The sequence below is a fragment of the Convolutriloba macropyga genome, chromosome 5 (genome assembly GCF_964194025.1).
Source record: "Convolutriloba macropyga chromosome 5, txConMacr16.3, whole genome shotgun sequence".
NCBI classification, from domain to species: Eukaryota; Metazoa; Xenacoelomorpha; order Acoela; family Convolutidae; genus Convolutriloba; species Convolutriloba macropyga.
This window is the reverse complement of record NC_134472.1, coordinates 34494407-34511974: the sequence shown is the minus strand read 5'-3', so window position 1 is coordinate 34511974 and position 17568 is coordinate 34494407. Positions and strand designations below refer to the sequence as shown.

The 17568-nt window shown below is 33.7% G+C and overlaps 1 protein-coding gene across 1 annotated transcript in view; it reads left to right on the top strand.

Annotated features, from left to right (window-relative positions):
• The window catches only part of LOC142339346 (uridine-cytidine kinase-like 1), a 377161-nt gene extending 360943 nt beyond the window's left edge, over positions 1–16218 (top strand). Inside the window, exons 9-12 of the mRNA XM_075389333.1 lie at positions 7999–8157; positions 14727–14883; positions 15130–15281; positions 15683–16218. Coding sequence (XP_075245448.1) covers positions 7999–8157; positions 14727–14883; positions 15130–15281; positions 15683–15936 — 722 coding nt within the window. The 3' untranslated portion in view covers positions 15937–16218. The remainder of the gene's footprint in view (positions 1–7998; positions 8158–14726; positions 14884–15129; positions 15282–15682) is intronic.
• The last annotated feature ends 1350 nt before the right edge of the window (positions 16219–17568 follow it).

The window sequence follows — 17568 nt, the reverse complement described above, 5'->3', positions numbered from 1 at the left end:
CAAAAACTTGATTTGTTATAGATTTCCGCAAATTTTATTAATAAGTGTATTATTTTGTAATAAATAATTGTATTAACTAATTGATTTTTGTAATAATTGTAATACATTGATTTTTTCAATTTTCTGCTTTGCTAAAGAAATTGCAAAAAACATCAAGAGCTGAAAAATTGAAAAATAGAATAAGAAAAAACATCAAACTTACATTTTTTGTTTAAAATATTATGCAAAAAACGACATTTGGAAAAAAATTGTTTTACTAAAACAATGTTTTTTCAAAAAAAATTAATTTAAAAAATTTTACAAAAAAAAACTTCCAAAACTGAAAAAAGGAAAAACAGAAAAGTAAAAAACAACAAAATTCACATTTTTTGTTAAATACATAATGTAAAAAACGGCATTTTTGAAAAAAAATATTTTAGAAAACAACATTTTTTAAGAAAAAAAATAATTCAATAAAAAATTCAAAAACTGAAAAATAGAAAAATAAAAACAAAATTAGCATTTTTTTGGTAAAAACTTTATGTAAAAAACGACATTTTTGAAAGATAAATTCTTCTAGAAAAACTTGTTTTTGCAAAAAAATTATTTAAATTAAAACTTTTACATAAAAAACTTCAAAAACAGAAATAAGGAAAAATAGAAAAACAAAAAACATTACAAATTGCTTTTTTTGTTAAAAACCTTATGTAAAAAACGGCATTTTTGAAAGAAAAATTATTCTAGTAAAACTTGTTTATTCAAAAAAAAATATTTAAAATTAAAATTTTACATTGAAAAATTCAAAAACAGAAAAAAGGAAAAATAGAAAAACAAAAAAACAACACAAGTTGCATTTTTTGTTAAAACCTTATGTAAAAAACGACATTTTTGAAAAAAAATATTCTAGTAAAACTTGTTTTTTCAAAAAGGAAATTAATTAAATTTCACATTTTCCATTAAAAAAATTCAAAAACTGAAAAAAGGAAAAATAGAAAAACAAAAAAACAACACAAGTTGCATTTTTTGTTAAAACCTTATGTAAAAAACGACATTTTTGAAAAAAAAATATTCTAGTAAAACTTGTTTTTTCAAAAAGGAAATTAATTAAATTTCACATTTTCCATTAAAAAAAATTCAAAAACTGAAAAAAGGAAAAATAGAAAAACAAAAAAAAACAACACAAGTTGCATTTTTTGTTAAAACCTTATGTAAAAAACGGCATTTTTGAAAGAAATTTTTTTTTTGTAAAACAAAATTTTACAAAAAAAAATTCAAAAACAGAAAAAAAGGAAAAATAAAAAAATAAAAAACAACACAAGTTGCATTTTTTGTTTAAAACCTTATGTAAAAAACGGCATTTTTGAAAGAAAAATTATTCTAGTAAAACTTTGTTTTTTTCAAAAAAAAATTAATTAAATTTAAATTTTTACATAAAAAAATTAAAAAACAGAAAAAAAGGAGAAATAGAAAATAAAAAAAACATCAAGATTTACATTTTTGTTAAAAACAGTGTGTAAAACACAACAATTTTCAAAGAAAAAATCATTTTAGTAAAAAAGATTTTCATTTAAAAAAATGATTCAGTTCAAGACTTCACATTAAAAAACTTCAAAAACTGACTAATGGAAAAATGAAAAAAGAAACCTTTTGTAAAAAAACGACTTTTTTGAAAAAAGTGGCATAGTAAAAGAATATTTTTTTTCAAAACAGTAAAAAATATGCAAAAGATTTTCAACTTTTTTTTTAGAAAATTGTAAATTCTATACTTAAAGATTTGTATGAGTATCTATTTCTAAAAATTCCTACCAAAAATTCTTAAATGACTAGGTAATCTATTATCAAAGGCAGCACGCTTATTGCGATATTCTGATGGGAAGAATTGCTGCCAGAGTTTGCTTCGAAATTATCACTGTAATCGCTTTGCATCATCCAGTATCAGCTGCCGGGAGTTCATTGCAGAAGCCAAAAAAAACCCCGAGTTTTTGAAAAAACATTTTATGAAAACAAGCCTTTTTCGTCGTTAACCGCCATTTTTGAGAAAAAAACAGATATTACAAAAACAGGCATTTTTTGACATAAATTTTAATTCAAAATTGAACTTGAAACAAAAGTTAATTTCGAAAATGCATTTGTAAAACTCAAATACATTATATTATCAAAGTATCAATTCAAAAGCATACATGAAATTCAGCATTTTCTGAGTGTAAAAAGAGAATATTACAAATTAAACAGTCAATTAGTCACCTCAGGAAATAATAGTTTTTGGATCTGAAATTATACCGGAAATACAAACAGATAATCAGTCAAAGAAATAACTTCTCAGCCTGTTAGTTTAGTTACTATACAACTCAGCAGCTCGTCTCAATTTGCACGATGGAGGACACATGTTGTCTTCGATTTCATCACCATCTAATTTTTTACTTCCCACTCTTTCAGGGTTATTGACAGCAGGAGCCCTTCTCTTGACAGTCTTTTGTGTACAAGACGCTGGTTGCTCAGATTTGAGGGAAGTTTTTTCAGATATTTTTTCACTTGCTTCATTAGATAGAATATAATCTTGGTAATCTGTATAATCATTGAGTACAGTACTAAGGATGGTTCTGGCAGACTTGATTGAAGTATTTTCAACACTCGATGCTCCCTGTACTTCTTTCATTGCATCTTGTCCAGTGTCTGTAGAAAAACACGCAAAAGGGACTGCCTGGTCCGATTTTTTGTTGTCTAACTTGGGATCAAGTGCGTTCTCTTCTTCTATAATTGCGATTATACTCCCTGTCAATGACCCATTTTCCCATTCGTCACAATCCCGATCAGGTTTCTGCTCCTGCAAATTGTCATACTCGTCACACACACACCAGAGAAATTTAAGTTCTCTCTCCTCCTCAAAATATCCTAATTGATTTTCATACATTGGTCTATAGGACAACTCATAATCACAAAATTGTGCACGGACTGATCTGCTCAGTTCCATGTTGTCTGAGACTTGTAAATCTCTGTTTTCGATGTGGTTCTCGTAGAAGTCTACAGTTGTCTGTTTGTATGGAACAGAGACTTCTGGCAATTTCTCGATTGCAATAATGAAGACTAGAAGCTGCCTCGGAATGGAGAATGGAGGTTCAGCTACCCAGCCGAAGCACGTCTTCCTCTCCTTTATAATTGCTACATCATCATTGAAATCGGGGAAGAAGAAGTGGGCCTTAAGATTGTCGTTCAATTTCACAGATTTGATATTCATTATTCCAGCCTTTTTAGGTGACGACGGTTGAACTCCTAAATAAATTGAAAATACAGATATTGAAAAAAACCTTCTCTCTGAAGAAATTATATGCTATTTGCGAATGAGTACGATGATGGCGATAATAGCCCATTATTCTTTTTTTTGGTTTGTTTTCATATTCTATAACAGAGGTGACTTACCTGGAATGGGAAATAGGAAGATGTCCTAGAGATGAAGAATCTCCACTGAAAGGTTTATAACTGAAAACTTAGGTTTGTAGGAAAAGGAGACTAAAATTGTCTCCGAAAAAGAATGAAAAAGCTTACTATAGTTGTGTTGTTGAAGAGAAGGAAAATAAGCACAATGAGATGAATTTTTGTTTTTACACTACAATAAAAAATGACATCATTATGATGCAATAGTGACGTAATTATGACATTATTATGAGTAAGACCTCAATCACGTGAGCGGTGTATGCTTCCATAAAATAAGAATAATATCGTAATCAGTAAGGATTATTTTCTGTTCACATGAGTTCAGTGACCCCATTCAATACTTAGGTATCCGTAATTGTAGTAATCATATGACGTAGTTGGACTAAATTTTGTTCCAAAGAGGTGAGTGACCCTCTTACAAAAAATGAGATCACCTAATTGTTCCTAATTGACAAAATAGTAGGAGGTAATTGTTAAATAACTATGATTTAACTCAAACATTTATCGATTAATTCTGAACAATAGCAAAAAATTCGTGACCAATTTGTGCTCATTAAACCTATATCGATCACCTGAGAAGATTCGTCTTTACAAAAGATGATCTCAAAAGTTGATGTTTTAAGGTCACTAAATAATTGGATTGTTGATAAGAAAAATGGATGTTGGCACGATTGTCTAGTTTTTGATATATTTTAGATAAATATTTGATAAAATTTTGTTATTTTGGTTACAATTTGGGTATTTTTTGACAAGATTTCGCTATTTTGTTGTAAAAATGGGTATTTTTGGCGAAATTTGTGTCTCTTTGTGTGGCAAGTATTGGGATATTTTTGCTAGAACCGGGTTCTTTTTCGCAGGAATTAGGTATTTTTGTTAAAAATTTAGTAGATTTTGGTAATAACTGGGTATTTTTGCTATGAATTGTGTAATTCATGACTAGAAACAGATATTTTTGGGCTAGAATTGATTGTTTTTGGCAACAGTTTGATGTTTTTTGTAAACATTTGGGTGTTTTTGACAATAATTGGATATTTTGAGCCAAGAATTGGGTATTTTTTGGTCAGAATTGGGTATTTTTTGGTCAGAATTGGGTTTTTTTTTTACCAGAATTGGGTATTTCTTGGGATGAATTTGGTAATTTTGCCAAGAATTGGGTATTTTTCGGCCAGAATTGGGTATTTTTTTGGACAGAATTGGGTATTTTTTGGCCAGAATTGGGTATTTTTTGGGATGAATTGGGTAATTTTGCCAAGAATTGGGTATTTTTTGGCCAGAATTGGGTACTTTTTTTGGTCAGAATTGGGTATTTTTTGGCCAGAATTGGGTATTTTTTTGTCAGAATTGGGTATTTTTTGGGAAGAATTGGGTATTTTTTGGGAAGAATTGGGTATTTTTTGCCAAAAATTGGGTATTTTTTGGGAAGAATTGGGTATTTTTTGCCAAGAATTGGGTATTTTTTGGGAAGAATTGGGTATTTTTGCCAAGAATTGGGTATTTTTTGGGAAAAATTGGGTATTTTTTGGGAAAATTTGCGTATATTTTGGCCAGAATTGGGTATTTTTTGGCCAGAATTGGGTATTTTTTGGGAAGAATTGGGTATTTTTTGTGAAAAATTGGGTATTTTTTGCTAGAAATTGGGTATTTTTGCCATGAATTGGGTATTTTTTTGGGAAAATTTGGGATTTTTTTGACAACGATTGGCTATTTTTGGACAAGAATTGGGTTTTTCGGCAAGAATTGGGTATTTTTTGTATTTTTTGGTATGAAATGGGTATTTTTTCGTTTTTTTAAGAATAGGGTATTTATTAAAAAGAACTAAATATTTTTTACCAAAAATTTTTTTGGTTTCAGGTTTCAGAATCTAAAACTTCAAAAAATATAAACTTGTCCTCTTTTCACGACTTTTGAACTATGTCCATTGGATTCTGTTTTAAAAATTACGCTATAAAGATGTACTGTTACACACAATTCCAAAAAAAAATAGTTTGAGGTTTCAGGTTTCAGAAGCTGAAACTTCGGAAAAAACCAAAAAGTGTAACTTCTTAGGGTTAAAAATTTGCCATCAAATGCTTTGTTTAAAAACAACATATAGAGAGTTGATATAGCATACCATTCTCAAAGAAATTGTTTTGTAGTTTGAGGTTTGAGAAACTAAAACTTCAAAAAACCCAAACCCATAATCTATAATTGACCGTGAAGTTACCACCATTGAACTCCACTTCGAAAAATACCCTCTGAAGTTGTACTGTAGCATATATTTTCGACCAAAAAATTTTTTAGTTTGAGGTTTGAGAATCTGAAACTATGAAAAAACAAAAAAAAAATTTTCAGTGATGGTTTTCTGTGATTTAGTATTTTTCATTGAAATCAGCGTTAAGAAAAACTTTAATCGATTATTAGAACAACTTTATATGAAAGTTTTTTACGGTTTCGGGTTTTTGAAACTGAAACTACCGCGAAAAAAAAAACCAGAAACTACCAAATTAAAATGCCAAAAAATCCGTTTCTTGCATGCTTTCCCATCATGAGTAAAAAAAATTGAAAAATTGAAATTTTCAAAAAAAGCATTCAAGAAATTTTTGTGAAAAACTTCCGATAATTTGAAATTATTGAAAACAAAACTTCATTAATAATCGAAATTTTTTTAAAAAAAATGATAATTGAAAAAATTATGCGTAAATGAAAAGTTTGAAAGTAAAAGTTCCGCAGATATATTTTATTAAGTAGATAAAATTAGCTGAAGTGCATTAGAGCGGATGCTTTTCCCTGGGGCAATTAAGATAATTATCCCTGGGTAATTACGATAAGATGACAGCTCTATTGTTCTCACTCTCTTTTTAGGTACATCTTTGGAAATTGGACGAAAATAGGCTATACCTAATGTTAATACATAGGTACATCCTTTTACCCCCCCCCCCCATTCTTGCTCCGATATAACTACTCATGTAGTCTGGTAGATCGGCGAGTTATAAATCAAGTGCAACTGTGAGTCGTTTTCAGAGTCTACAGGCTACATTTTTTTTTCATTTTTCAGGAATTTTGGGTTGTAATTTTGGTTAAGGAAGTTGAGCGAAAATTTGTTTTTTATATACAATTTGTTGAGCAGAATACAAATACTTGCCACATTTTCTATTCTCGAGAGGAGTTTTTCTGTTCGCTTGCGGAGAATTCATTTCCGTTATAATTGGTGTTTGGTCATTTTTTTGAAATGCGGTTTTCAGTTAGGCATGAGGTATTTCAAGAACACGTGTCGAAGGAGACTCACAATTGTTTCCGGAGTTCGTTTGGCATTTTTTGTCATTTGAGATGTTCATGAGTAACTGAATAGGCGCGTGTCGCCTCTCGCCCCAATGTTTGACTAGAGCTCAATTAGTTGGCAGGTTTTTAATAGCCGCACAGCGATAGCTGAGGCTATTATTGGCCTTCTCTTGGTTTTTTTTTTACAATTCAAAGAATTTGAATTGTATTGGGGCGCTGTCTTTTTTTTTTTTTAAGATCTGTTCACACATTTTCATGATTTTTGAAGTCAAATTGGAGTAGTCATTTTGGTCACGCCGAAACAGGAAGTGGAGCGAAAAAATGAGTGGTTTTGCGGCGTGAAATTTTTTCGCTCTAAATTTAAAGTAGAGTGAGAAAACGGTGTTTGAACAAAAAATCGCTTTCTCGCTAGTGGTTTTTTGTTCACATGCGGCAATTTCAATTTGATTTTTACTGTTTTTTCGATTTTTTGGATCGGATTTTTTTTCTAAATGGTTTTTCCAATCCATTCATAGTCCGTTCTAGGTCTAGTTTTCTGTTTAGTCAATGAAAATTCTTTGAATTGTACGTCAGGACTTGTCCTGCTATGTTTTTTTATTTCGTCGTCATGATTTTTGTTACGACCATATGACGTCACAGCCATTTTTTGTTCATTCGTTCATGCAATTTCAACTGAATTGCATGTGTGACGTCATTTTTCGCTCTTAGTGGAGCGAGTTTTTTTGTTCATGCGCGTGATTAAGTTTTTGGTCACACTTGACTTACCTCACTCTCAAAAATGACTTCCTCACTTTGAAATTGACTTTTATTTACTTTAATTCAAAGAGATAAGGTCAAATGGGTGTGTATCACTCTAAATGAAGGTTATTTGAGATCAGTTAATAGAGGCAGCAATAACTTATACAGATTTTTAATCAAAATATAAAAGATCAGCCTTCAATGAAAAGACGAATTTTTTTGGTCTGTCTTTTTTACTGTTTTTTTTAGACTGCCGATCTACGAATCTATTGCGGCTATTTTCTGGCAATCTGCCAGCTATGTTTATGAAATTTTTGAACATAAAAACGAAAAATTTTGGTTGCAAAGATAATTCAAGTTGGCAACATATCAGACACCCGAATTTCCTCTGATTTTCAGGTCAAAATATCTGCTTTGGTGGCTATTTGACAATAGCCTTGTTATTTCGCTGTCTTTCAGCTTTGACTCGGAAAACCTTTTTTGCTCTTGCTTGGAAAAACGCACCATGCTCTTGTTTCATCTTAGCCTTTTTTATTGAATTGCTAATTATTTACTTCAATATAATTATATACAAGGTACTGTTTATTTCAGTGCAAGCTTTGCACACAAAACTGCGCAACAAGTTGACTCCCAGAGATCAGTTCATTTTCTACTCCCTTCGATTGATGCGTCTGTTAGTGGAGTATGCTCTATCACTTCTGCCGTACGAGAACAACACTATCACGACCCACATGGAGCAGTCTTACGAAGGTTTGTTAAATGAATCCTCATTATTCATATATTTTGGACATTCTGTCGGAAGTTTTTCGCTCCATCATTTACTCCTTCTTACTGTAGTGCTCCTTTCGTAGCTAAAATGGTATCCCTTTAGTACGTTCTGTATAAAATTGATAGCATTTTAAGCTAGAAAAGGAGCCATACAATAGGAGGTAAATAATGGCGCATCTAATGCTAAAATTCAGATTTTACTGTTCGTTAATGTCTTTTACCCTGCTCATAATAGAGCCCTTATGATTTTCTGTGTTCTGTTGATAAGTGAGTGAGCGCGAAGTTGGGGGAATAAAGTTTGAAAGAAAGGTTGTTTTGGTTATAAAATTCGAAGAGCAGAGAAAAGAGTGATTTTTGTTCATACCTTCTTTTGAATCGGAGGGAGAAAAGTTGGTGTGAAAAAAGTTTATTTAAACGCAAATTTTGTTGTCTAAGTGTGGATTTTTCAGGCTGTTTTTTAGTTGAAAGTTTTTGTTATCTAAAAGGTTAATGTTGACAAAAGTAATATTTGGTTTTCATAGGCTATTGTTTAATAGCCGCCGTCAGCCTCTCAACGGCTATTATTTAGGCGCTCTCTTTTTACAATTCAAAGAATTTGAATTGTATTGGGGCGCTGTCTTTTTTTTAAGATCTGTTCACACATTTTCATGATTTTAAAAGTCAAATTGGAGTAGTGATTTTGGTCATGCCGAAACAGGAATGGAGCGAAAAAGCGATTAGTTTTGCGGCGCGGAATTTTAAAGTAGAGTGGGAAAACGGTGTTTGAACAAAAACTCGCTTTTTCGTTAGTAGTTTTTTTGTTAACTTGTGCATTTTGACTTTATTTTCTTTTCTTTATCTGATTTTCCTTGGAAATGGTTTTCCCAATTTACTCGTAGTCCGTTCTAGGTTCTAGTTTTTTGTTTAGTTAGTGAAAATTTTTTGAATTGTACGTCAGGACTTGTCCTGCTATGTTTTTTTAATTCGTTTTACCTTTTGATCACGTTTTTCGTTTTACATCAGTCACGATTTTCGCGTTTGACTTCTGACTAACTTCACTCAGTGTTTCAACTGAATGGATTTTAAATTCTTTCACGCATTGAATTACACAATGCAGTGAATACGGTGAATTTCAAAAGATTAAAACCAAAAGAAGCGGGATGAACCTATTAAGCCCGGTCATTAAGTCATTGAGAATTAGGTTATCAAAGTTCATTAGAATGTTTGCTAGCTGACATCAGTATTAAGCTTATTAGCTTTCAGTTTGGAAGCTGATTCGAGTATAGTTTTAGAGTCTAACTGATACTGCACGCCAAATTAGAACAATTTTGTAAACTGAAAAATAAACAGAAAAAAAATAATTAGCCAATTTGTCTCTTAATTTTTTTTCTGTTTCAATCCCAATGTGCATCAAAGACTTTACACCCAAAAATTCTCTAGGTACAGAGCGCCTGAATTAAAGTTCATCGCCTGTTACGACTAGATATTTATCATGCGTGTCTTACCATACTCAACAAAATGATTTTTGGACCCTAAAAACTTAAGATTAATTTGATTTAATTAAGTGCTAAGAAGAACGAGTCATATCAATTCACCGCTAAAAGCTGTCTGATCGTTTTTAAAAGGGGCTGAAAATTTTATCAGCTCATTTCTATCTGTATCGGTCTTTATTATACCGCACGCAAGTCTATTTAGGAGCTATTCCGGAAAACTGCCAGCTATGTTTTGATAGTGTTTTGAAGTTTTTCGGTAATCTTGAGCTTTTATTTGCTCGCAAACGTCATATCAGTCCTGCTGGTAATTTCATAATGCGATTTTTTGTACTACCGAATTTTTGCCTGATAGTTTTTTTCCTTTGAACCAATTTTCGAAAAACAGGTAAAGCCTGGAGGGCATTAAGGCATTGTGTTGCTGGGGAACTCCGGGAAACTTTAAAGGTTTCAAGTGTACGATTCACGAAAGCTGGTGGTGAGGGGCAGTTTTTTGCGTTTTAGACCCCCTCACTGCATCCTCCCCCATTGCTCCATTAACCCTGCCCGCTGGACTCCCCTTGCTTACGCCCGTGCCCACACCTGTTTCTACCGAGTACTTTAATTAGCTTCCTTAGGCCACTGATAGCTATAGACCGCTCGCCAGCCGTGGAAAAAGAGGTTAGTGTACGTACATCATTCTGAAAGAGCAAGAAAAATGGATGTCCCAAAATTTTGCTCTAAGAGCGAGATAACGTTCGATTACGTGCAACTTTTTGCAGGCACTTTTCATTTTTTTCTCAAACCTAAAATTGTTGTTGTGCCGTGTGGGCCGCTTTTTAACTCTTATTTTGCCTCCTGTTCAAATCTTTTTTTAAAAAAATGGGAAAGTTTTTGATTAATTTTGGTTAGTTAATCGTCTGACGCATTTGACTTTTTGTCCTCAAAACGGGATGGATAAACCGGTAGCGCCCAGTGGGCATTAAGTTCTCTTAGAGCCTTTTAGCTCACTAGTCTCCAAGTATGCGATTCACAAACTGTTTTGGAGACTTATACTTATGGTGTGAAGTTGACCCCGGTCGTTTGAGAGCAATTCGCCCGACGTTAGTCGGTTATGTTTGTAGGTGGGCGATCTTTAGATTTCATCTGCCTTAAATCGAGTTCTTTTAGTTAAAAAAAATTGGAGTAATTTCATTCAATTTCGGCCCATTTTGACTCTTTTGAGATTTTTGTGACATTTCCTTCTCATTTTGTTCTTTTCGCAACCTTTTGTTGGTTCAATCCTTATTTTAGAGCTATTCTATATGTGTTGTTGCAATTAAAATGTCACGTTTGAATGTTACAACTAGGAAGTTTTCATTGAAATAAATTTTATTTATATAATTTTCATCGGTTTGTTAGTAGTCGTTTACTGAATGAAAGCTAACTGTTTTGCTACAACTTAGCTAATAATTTCTTTTGGAGTCAATTTTTTTGTGCAGCAACTATCATGTTTTAAATAAAATTTGAGTTTTCTATTTTTTCCTATGTTGCATCAAAATGATAAGTAAAAATTAAGTGGAACATTGTTTTTCTTGTTGGTTCGCTTTTTTGTTGAATAGTTTGCTCGGGACTAAATGATTATCTACTTCGATTCAGCTCCGGAGTCTTCCCGCTATGTTTTTTTAACCGGGATGCAAAGTCAAATGACACACAATAAAAACAGGTTTACGTCAACCTGCTGAACAATGTTTAGAAGCATAGAGAAGTTTTAAAGTTACCTATATTCCTTCAGTGTTCTGAAAGGAAGAAAATTTAGTGCGAAAATATTTTTGCTGAACGGGCAGTTTTTGTGATCTTGTGCGGCATTTCAAAGCAGCGTTTTCAAGTTTTATTATTTGCTCTTAATTGAAGTTTATAGCGATTATATTAGTCCTGTGGACTTTTTTATGCAGTTTTTCAAGTATGCGATTCACCATTGATGTTTTGAGTAGACAATTTCATGTTCTGAAGAGCAGTTCTTTAACTTAAGAAGTCACCCTCTCCCCAACACTCCCGTCCACCTGGCGATTTGGATCCCCTTCTCGTCCAGCCCTCCCAACCCTTCCCCCACCCCACCAACAGTTTTCCCCCGTAATGCTAGCATCCTTAAGCCCCAGCTGGCTACTAGAGAAGCCAATAGCGGCTATTATTTGGGACATCATGGTTTTTCACGACTCGAAAAGTATTGAGATTCTACAGGTTTTTTAAGCAGAAAGCCAGTTTGTTCATGACTTGAATTTTGACTTCTTTCTGTTCGAGCATTTACCTCAGTTTTTGATTGTTGACTTCTTTTTTTTTTTGGAACATTGGACTTTAACAGTAGCTTCGTTTGTAATGTATAGTATTTAGGAATTGCTGGTAATGTTCAAGGTCAAGAGGTCATTTTGAAAATTTGAAATTTTTTGTTCCTTTATAAGTCACCCCTAATTATCTAAACTACACCGCACAAACCCCTCCCCCCCTCTCCCACCACCTATCTACTACCACCCCCCCCCCTCCTCCCAACACCTACCCCCCCCCCCCTCAACTTTCCCCCACCTACCCCTACCCCCTCCCTTCACCTAGCTATCCCCCAACTACCCCAGCACTACCCACCTCCCGAACCCATCTACCCAGCCACCCCACCTAGCTCCCCCGCACCTAAAAAAAGTGTGGTTTGTTGGGCTTTTTTGTTTTTTTCTCTTGTCTATTTTGATGTTCTGATTTCGGTAAGGTTGGGTTTGAGATTATAATGCACGACGATTCGAGTCGTTTCCGGTATTCTACTGGCTATGTTTTTAATTCGTCTCCATCGATGATTCTTGCGACCTGACTTCTTGGAATTCACTTTCAATTCCAGCGATTTCTACTGCTTTGCAGTTGAAATTTATGTTCATGACGTCATTTGCTCTACTTTTAGGTCGATTGCGTGACTTACCTCGCTCAAAAAATCACTTCTGAACTCGCTTAATGAACTTTAATTTTTTGAACATTTACTAGTTAAAGGTCTATAGTGTGCATCTAAGCAGTGCCAAACGTATATGCCCTAATTGTTGAGTGTTAGAGTCTTGAGTTTTTGATTTCGGATTTGAATTTTGGAAAAGCTCCATTAGGGTTTTTTCCTTATAGAGCGTATATGTCATAAAATGATAGTCCGAATCTAACAAAAAAAGTCGATTGGTCTATTAAATGACTGGTGGTCAATCTGTCTCTCTTATTTTTTTGGTTGTTTCAATTCATGGAAGGCCACAAGCGTCTATCGCGGCTATTTTCCGGCAATCTGCCGGCTTTGTTTTTGGTGCAGTCTATAGAGAGTCTTGTGATAGCTGTTAGTCTTTCTGGTAATTTAAGTGGCAAGTGCTTTTGTTCGTTTTTGTTATTTTCTCCGTTATCGAAGAACTTGGTGCTTTTGTTATTAAAATTTTTGCGTCTCCTAGTATTTATGATTTTATTGGGCGTTGTAAGTCAGCTAATAAGGAAACATGTTATCAGAAGTGTCCTGTAACAGTCGTTGGCGTGTTACATCTTTGCATTACTTCTAATTGCACTGTAGGCACTTCTGGTGAAAAGTTTTTCTAAATTGCTTTTACCTTGTAGGTTTTTGAGTTAGGACCTGAAGGTCTGTTTAGAGTACTTCATTTTTGAGTCGAAACTTGTGGAGGTTTATATAAAAAAGTGGATTATTTTGAATTTTGTGCTTTTTATTTATTTCCCTCTTTTTCTGAGTAGTTTAATGAAATAAATAAGTGATTCAAATGGTAAGTTGATAAGTGATTCAAATGGTAAGCAGCCAAATTTTGATTTTGTTTCGAGTCCTTTAGCGTGTCTTGGCGCTTCGTTTTTGCTACTTTGTCGAACAAAAATTTAATTCGCTCTACCTTAGTCCAAAGCATGCTAAATGTTTCGCGTGTTGATTTTTATTTGAGTTCTTTGGGCTAGTTTCATTCTTTTCTCATTCTACTCAAGTTGCTCTTAAACAGCAATTGCTCAGCAAAACAGTCTAAAATGAACAGCTTCATTATCCGAAAAATCGAAATCAAAAATGAAAGAAGATAATCCTAGAGATCAGTTTTAGATGCACTGTATTTGAATTTTTCTAATTAATCTTAGCTACCAGGTCGAGTTTTTATTTGTAATGGTTCTAACCACTGTTTGCTCTCATTAAAAATCAGGGTGTGCCTAATTACGGAATCCAGTCAAAATGGAAAGTACTTGAAAAATATTTTTTGTGAAACAATCAAATTTGATTCCTTAAACGAGTCGGAGTTATGGGAATCATTTTCGGCTGTTTTAATGCAACCTGACGTGTAGGTTTAATAACCGCCATCATCTTCTCAAATTTTGTTTTTCAGGTGTTCTCCTTTTTACAATCCATAAGTTGGGTTGTACTGGTGCTCTGTCTTGTTTGTAAGATGATTTCACTGATCTTTCGATGACTTTGAGCCTTCAAAACGGGATAAACAGGTGAAACGCATGGGGCATTAAGGTGTCTTTGGGTCATGTAGCTGGCTTTAGTAATCTTTTAAGTACGGAGAGTACTCGTCTTGCTGGGAAGAGCTAAATTGAAGTAATTAATTTTCGAAACAAATTCCCAAATTTTTTTGAATTTTTTAAAACCATTTTGTTTGTTGAGCTCCAGAGGATATATTTTTTTACTTTGTATCTAACTTTTTTGACCGTTTTTGCTGTTTTTCAGTGCAAATATTCTTTCCGTTCTCTTATTTGTTAAGCAAGATTTCTGTTGTCTGTCCAGCTATCTAGTCATGAGTTTGTGATGTATCTTTTGTAAATTGGTTAATTTAATAACTTGTTTAATTTCGTTTTTTTTCGAGTGCTATTTGGATTGAGAAGCCGAGAAAACCATTGAAATTTTTCGCGTTCTGCGGCTACGAAGGTCTTTGTTTTTCATTAGAGTTACGCTTTGCCAATTTTCGTTTTCGGGGAGATAATAAAAAAGAATTTGATAGGAGAAGTATATGCGTCAATTCCTTGTTGTTTGAGTATGAATCTATATTTGCTGAGTATTCTGTAATAGCTGAGTTTAGTTAGAAAGATAAGGAAAAATTGTCTTAGGAACCTTGCGTCACCGTTAACTTGTTATAGGTCTGAAGTTCACTGGAGCGATATCAGCTGTTAGTGTGTTGAGGTCGGGAGAGACTCTAGAACAGGCAGTGATTGAAGTAGTGAAGGATGCCAAGATTGGCAAGCTGTTGATCCAAACAAATCCAGAAACGCTTAACCCAGAGTTATATTACATCAGGTTAGTAAAGGTTTGTAGCTTTGGAAAGCGGGCGTCATTTTTTAATCTTTCCTCCGTCTCCGTAATTCAATTAAAGTAGCTTTCAGAAACAACAGCACGCCATATTACCATTGTAGCAATTCTGTCACTAAATGCCTGACAAACTTTTCTATGTTGTTTGTATCTCAACACTGAATTTTACTTGGTGCTAGTGAAATATTGTTCTTATTCTTCTTATTTGCATTGTCATTTACAAAATTGTTTTAGGCTGCCGAAGGAAATCAAAAATGACTACGTTTTGCTGTTAGACTCGGCACTAACTTCTGGGGCTGCTTTGCTGATGGCCATTCGCATTCTGTTAGACCACGAAGTGGAGGAAGACAGGATAATTGTGCTGACATTGGTCGTATCTCAGAGAGGTCGGTAGTCTATCTTGTTAGAATCCTTAGTTAGGATTTTCGGCTTTTTTAGTTTAGAGACAAAAAGTGATCCGCAAAATTTTGTTTAATTTACAAAAGGCAAGCAAGCTAATCGAAATTGACGCCTTTGTTATACGTTAATCTGCTAATTTTAGTGTCTCGAATTATTAGTAACTTCATTTGTGAGGAACGGCTTCTGAATTTAAAATTACACAAATTTTATCACCGGAATTGGTCTAATTATTTAATTTATGTAAATGAAAATTAAAGTCCAATGTCGGCTAAGCTCGAATATAAAAAGCGTTGTAAAGTTAACCACATAAATATTTCAAATAAATAATGGCGTTTTTGTGAAAAACCTAAAAAGAAGTCTACGTTTAGAAGAGTACTTTTTCGTTCAGGATTGAATGCCGTATCGTATGTGTACCCCCGTGTGAAAATCGTGACGTCAGCAGTAGACGATGTCCACTCTGAAGACAGACACTGTCTCGTTCCTGGAATTGGCAGCTTCGGCGACAGGTTCTTCGGAACAGACATTTACTCCCCCACCACAGTCGCTTCTCGTTTGGAACACTATTTGCAGGAAGAGAACGAACCAGTCTCGTCTGAGAGTTGTGCCGATGACGTAGAAGATTATTCAGCTGAGCTGCAGTAGTAACAAATTTTTACTCCAGAAATGTGCTTAACTTCAAAACTGCTTTCATGGTCAGATGGAAGACTTCAGACAAGATAAAATGTATCACTTTTGCAGTAGAACAGAACAAGCCAACTTAGCAAGTGGATTGTAGTAAATTCTTTGAGTGGAATGAGTGTAGTGAAAGATGAGCTTTATTGTTGCTTTGAACTCTGAATTTTTATTCCTTAAACTTGATCTTACTTTTGGATTTGTCTAGCTAAAATGTCAACAATAGAAATCACAATATTTTTTTTGCAGTTCTGTGGCTTATTTTGTCAAAGGTGTAGGAATGGTGATAAACCGAAAAGGTTTGTCGTGATGCTAGCTGTTTTCTCATTCAGAGAAAAGAACAGCTGCTGTTTAAGATAATGGCTTCATCTATTCTCAAAAGTCTAATCTATATCTCTGATCTCGGGGACCTGATTTAATTACTTAGTTAGACGATTAAATTACTTAGTTAGACTCTTTAAGTAATCTTTCTACAAAAATATCGTTTGCGACAAATTTTGAAAGTGCAACCCACACAATCCGGTTTTCAATGCCAGCAAATATGTTCCAATAGTATTCGTTACCAGCGAAATAGTGTCTCGTTTGGTCGGGTTTCGGGTCTCCCTGCGCGTAATGAACGTAATGAAATTTGTAATATCTCGGCTGAATGCTGACTAATTTTTCATCAAACTCCCCGCTCGCTGAATAAATTCTCGTCTAGAAAATTAGGAGTGTCAAGGGACTCTTGCTAGGAGCATAATTGCAGTACATGTGCTAGCAACCACGGATTATAACAGCGTCAATTTGTTACGTGCAACTGGCTAACCTTTGGAAAGAAGTTCTGTCGGCAATGAAAACCATCCTATTCGTGACCATTTGTGAGAAACGGGCGACTTTTATAGCGAATGGTACCTCTGCTTCTTCAAAAGGAAAACTTTAAGATGGTCATAAGAAAAACTGAAATCAATGCTAGAATGCGTATTATGCAGTAAAACTGAACAAGCAAGCTAACCTGTATTATAAAGTGGCCTTTAATAATTTATCAACTGAAATTTCTGAAGTGAAATTCTGAGCGAGTACTTAAAAATTTTAAAGCAATAAATTTTCTAGATGCAGCTGTTATACTTTTTGACTAAATACTGAACTTTGAGCTTGAAAAAAGCAATATTGGAATTTTTGGCCTTGTCAAGTGCCTTTAAGCAGTTTTTGGCTTGGTATAATTGGGCTCCAACGAAGTTTGAAGCAATTAGTGATTCGTGTGTGTCTTTACTATTCAAAATTTGTGGTTGACAGTTTTCGATTTCTTGGTTGACATTTTGTGATATCTAAATTACCATCTCCATCACAACTTACAGTAGCTGAAACCAGCTGCACTTCAGGTCACGGAACAAAGCGCTATAACTGGGTTAATTTTGTAACTTTAATCGCAAAAAAGTTCTTAACTTCCAATGACATATTTTTAAGCACCTTAGTGAGCTTATTTCTCTGCACTAAAAAATGTTGATTTGGTAAATATTAGTTGGTAGGTTTTGATTTTGGAACATCCATGGCATAAAGTCTTTGAGAAAATGAAGGACTGCAAAACTTCAAAAGATATAAAATTTTGTGTCTGATGCTATTTTA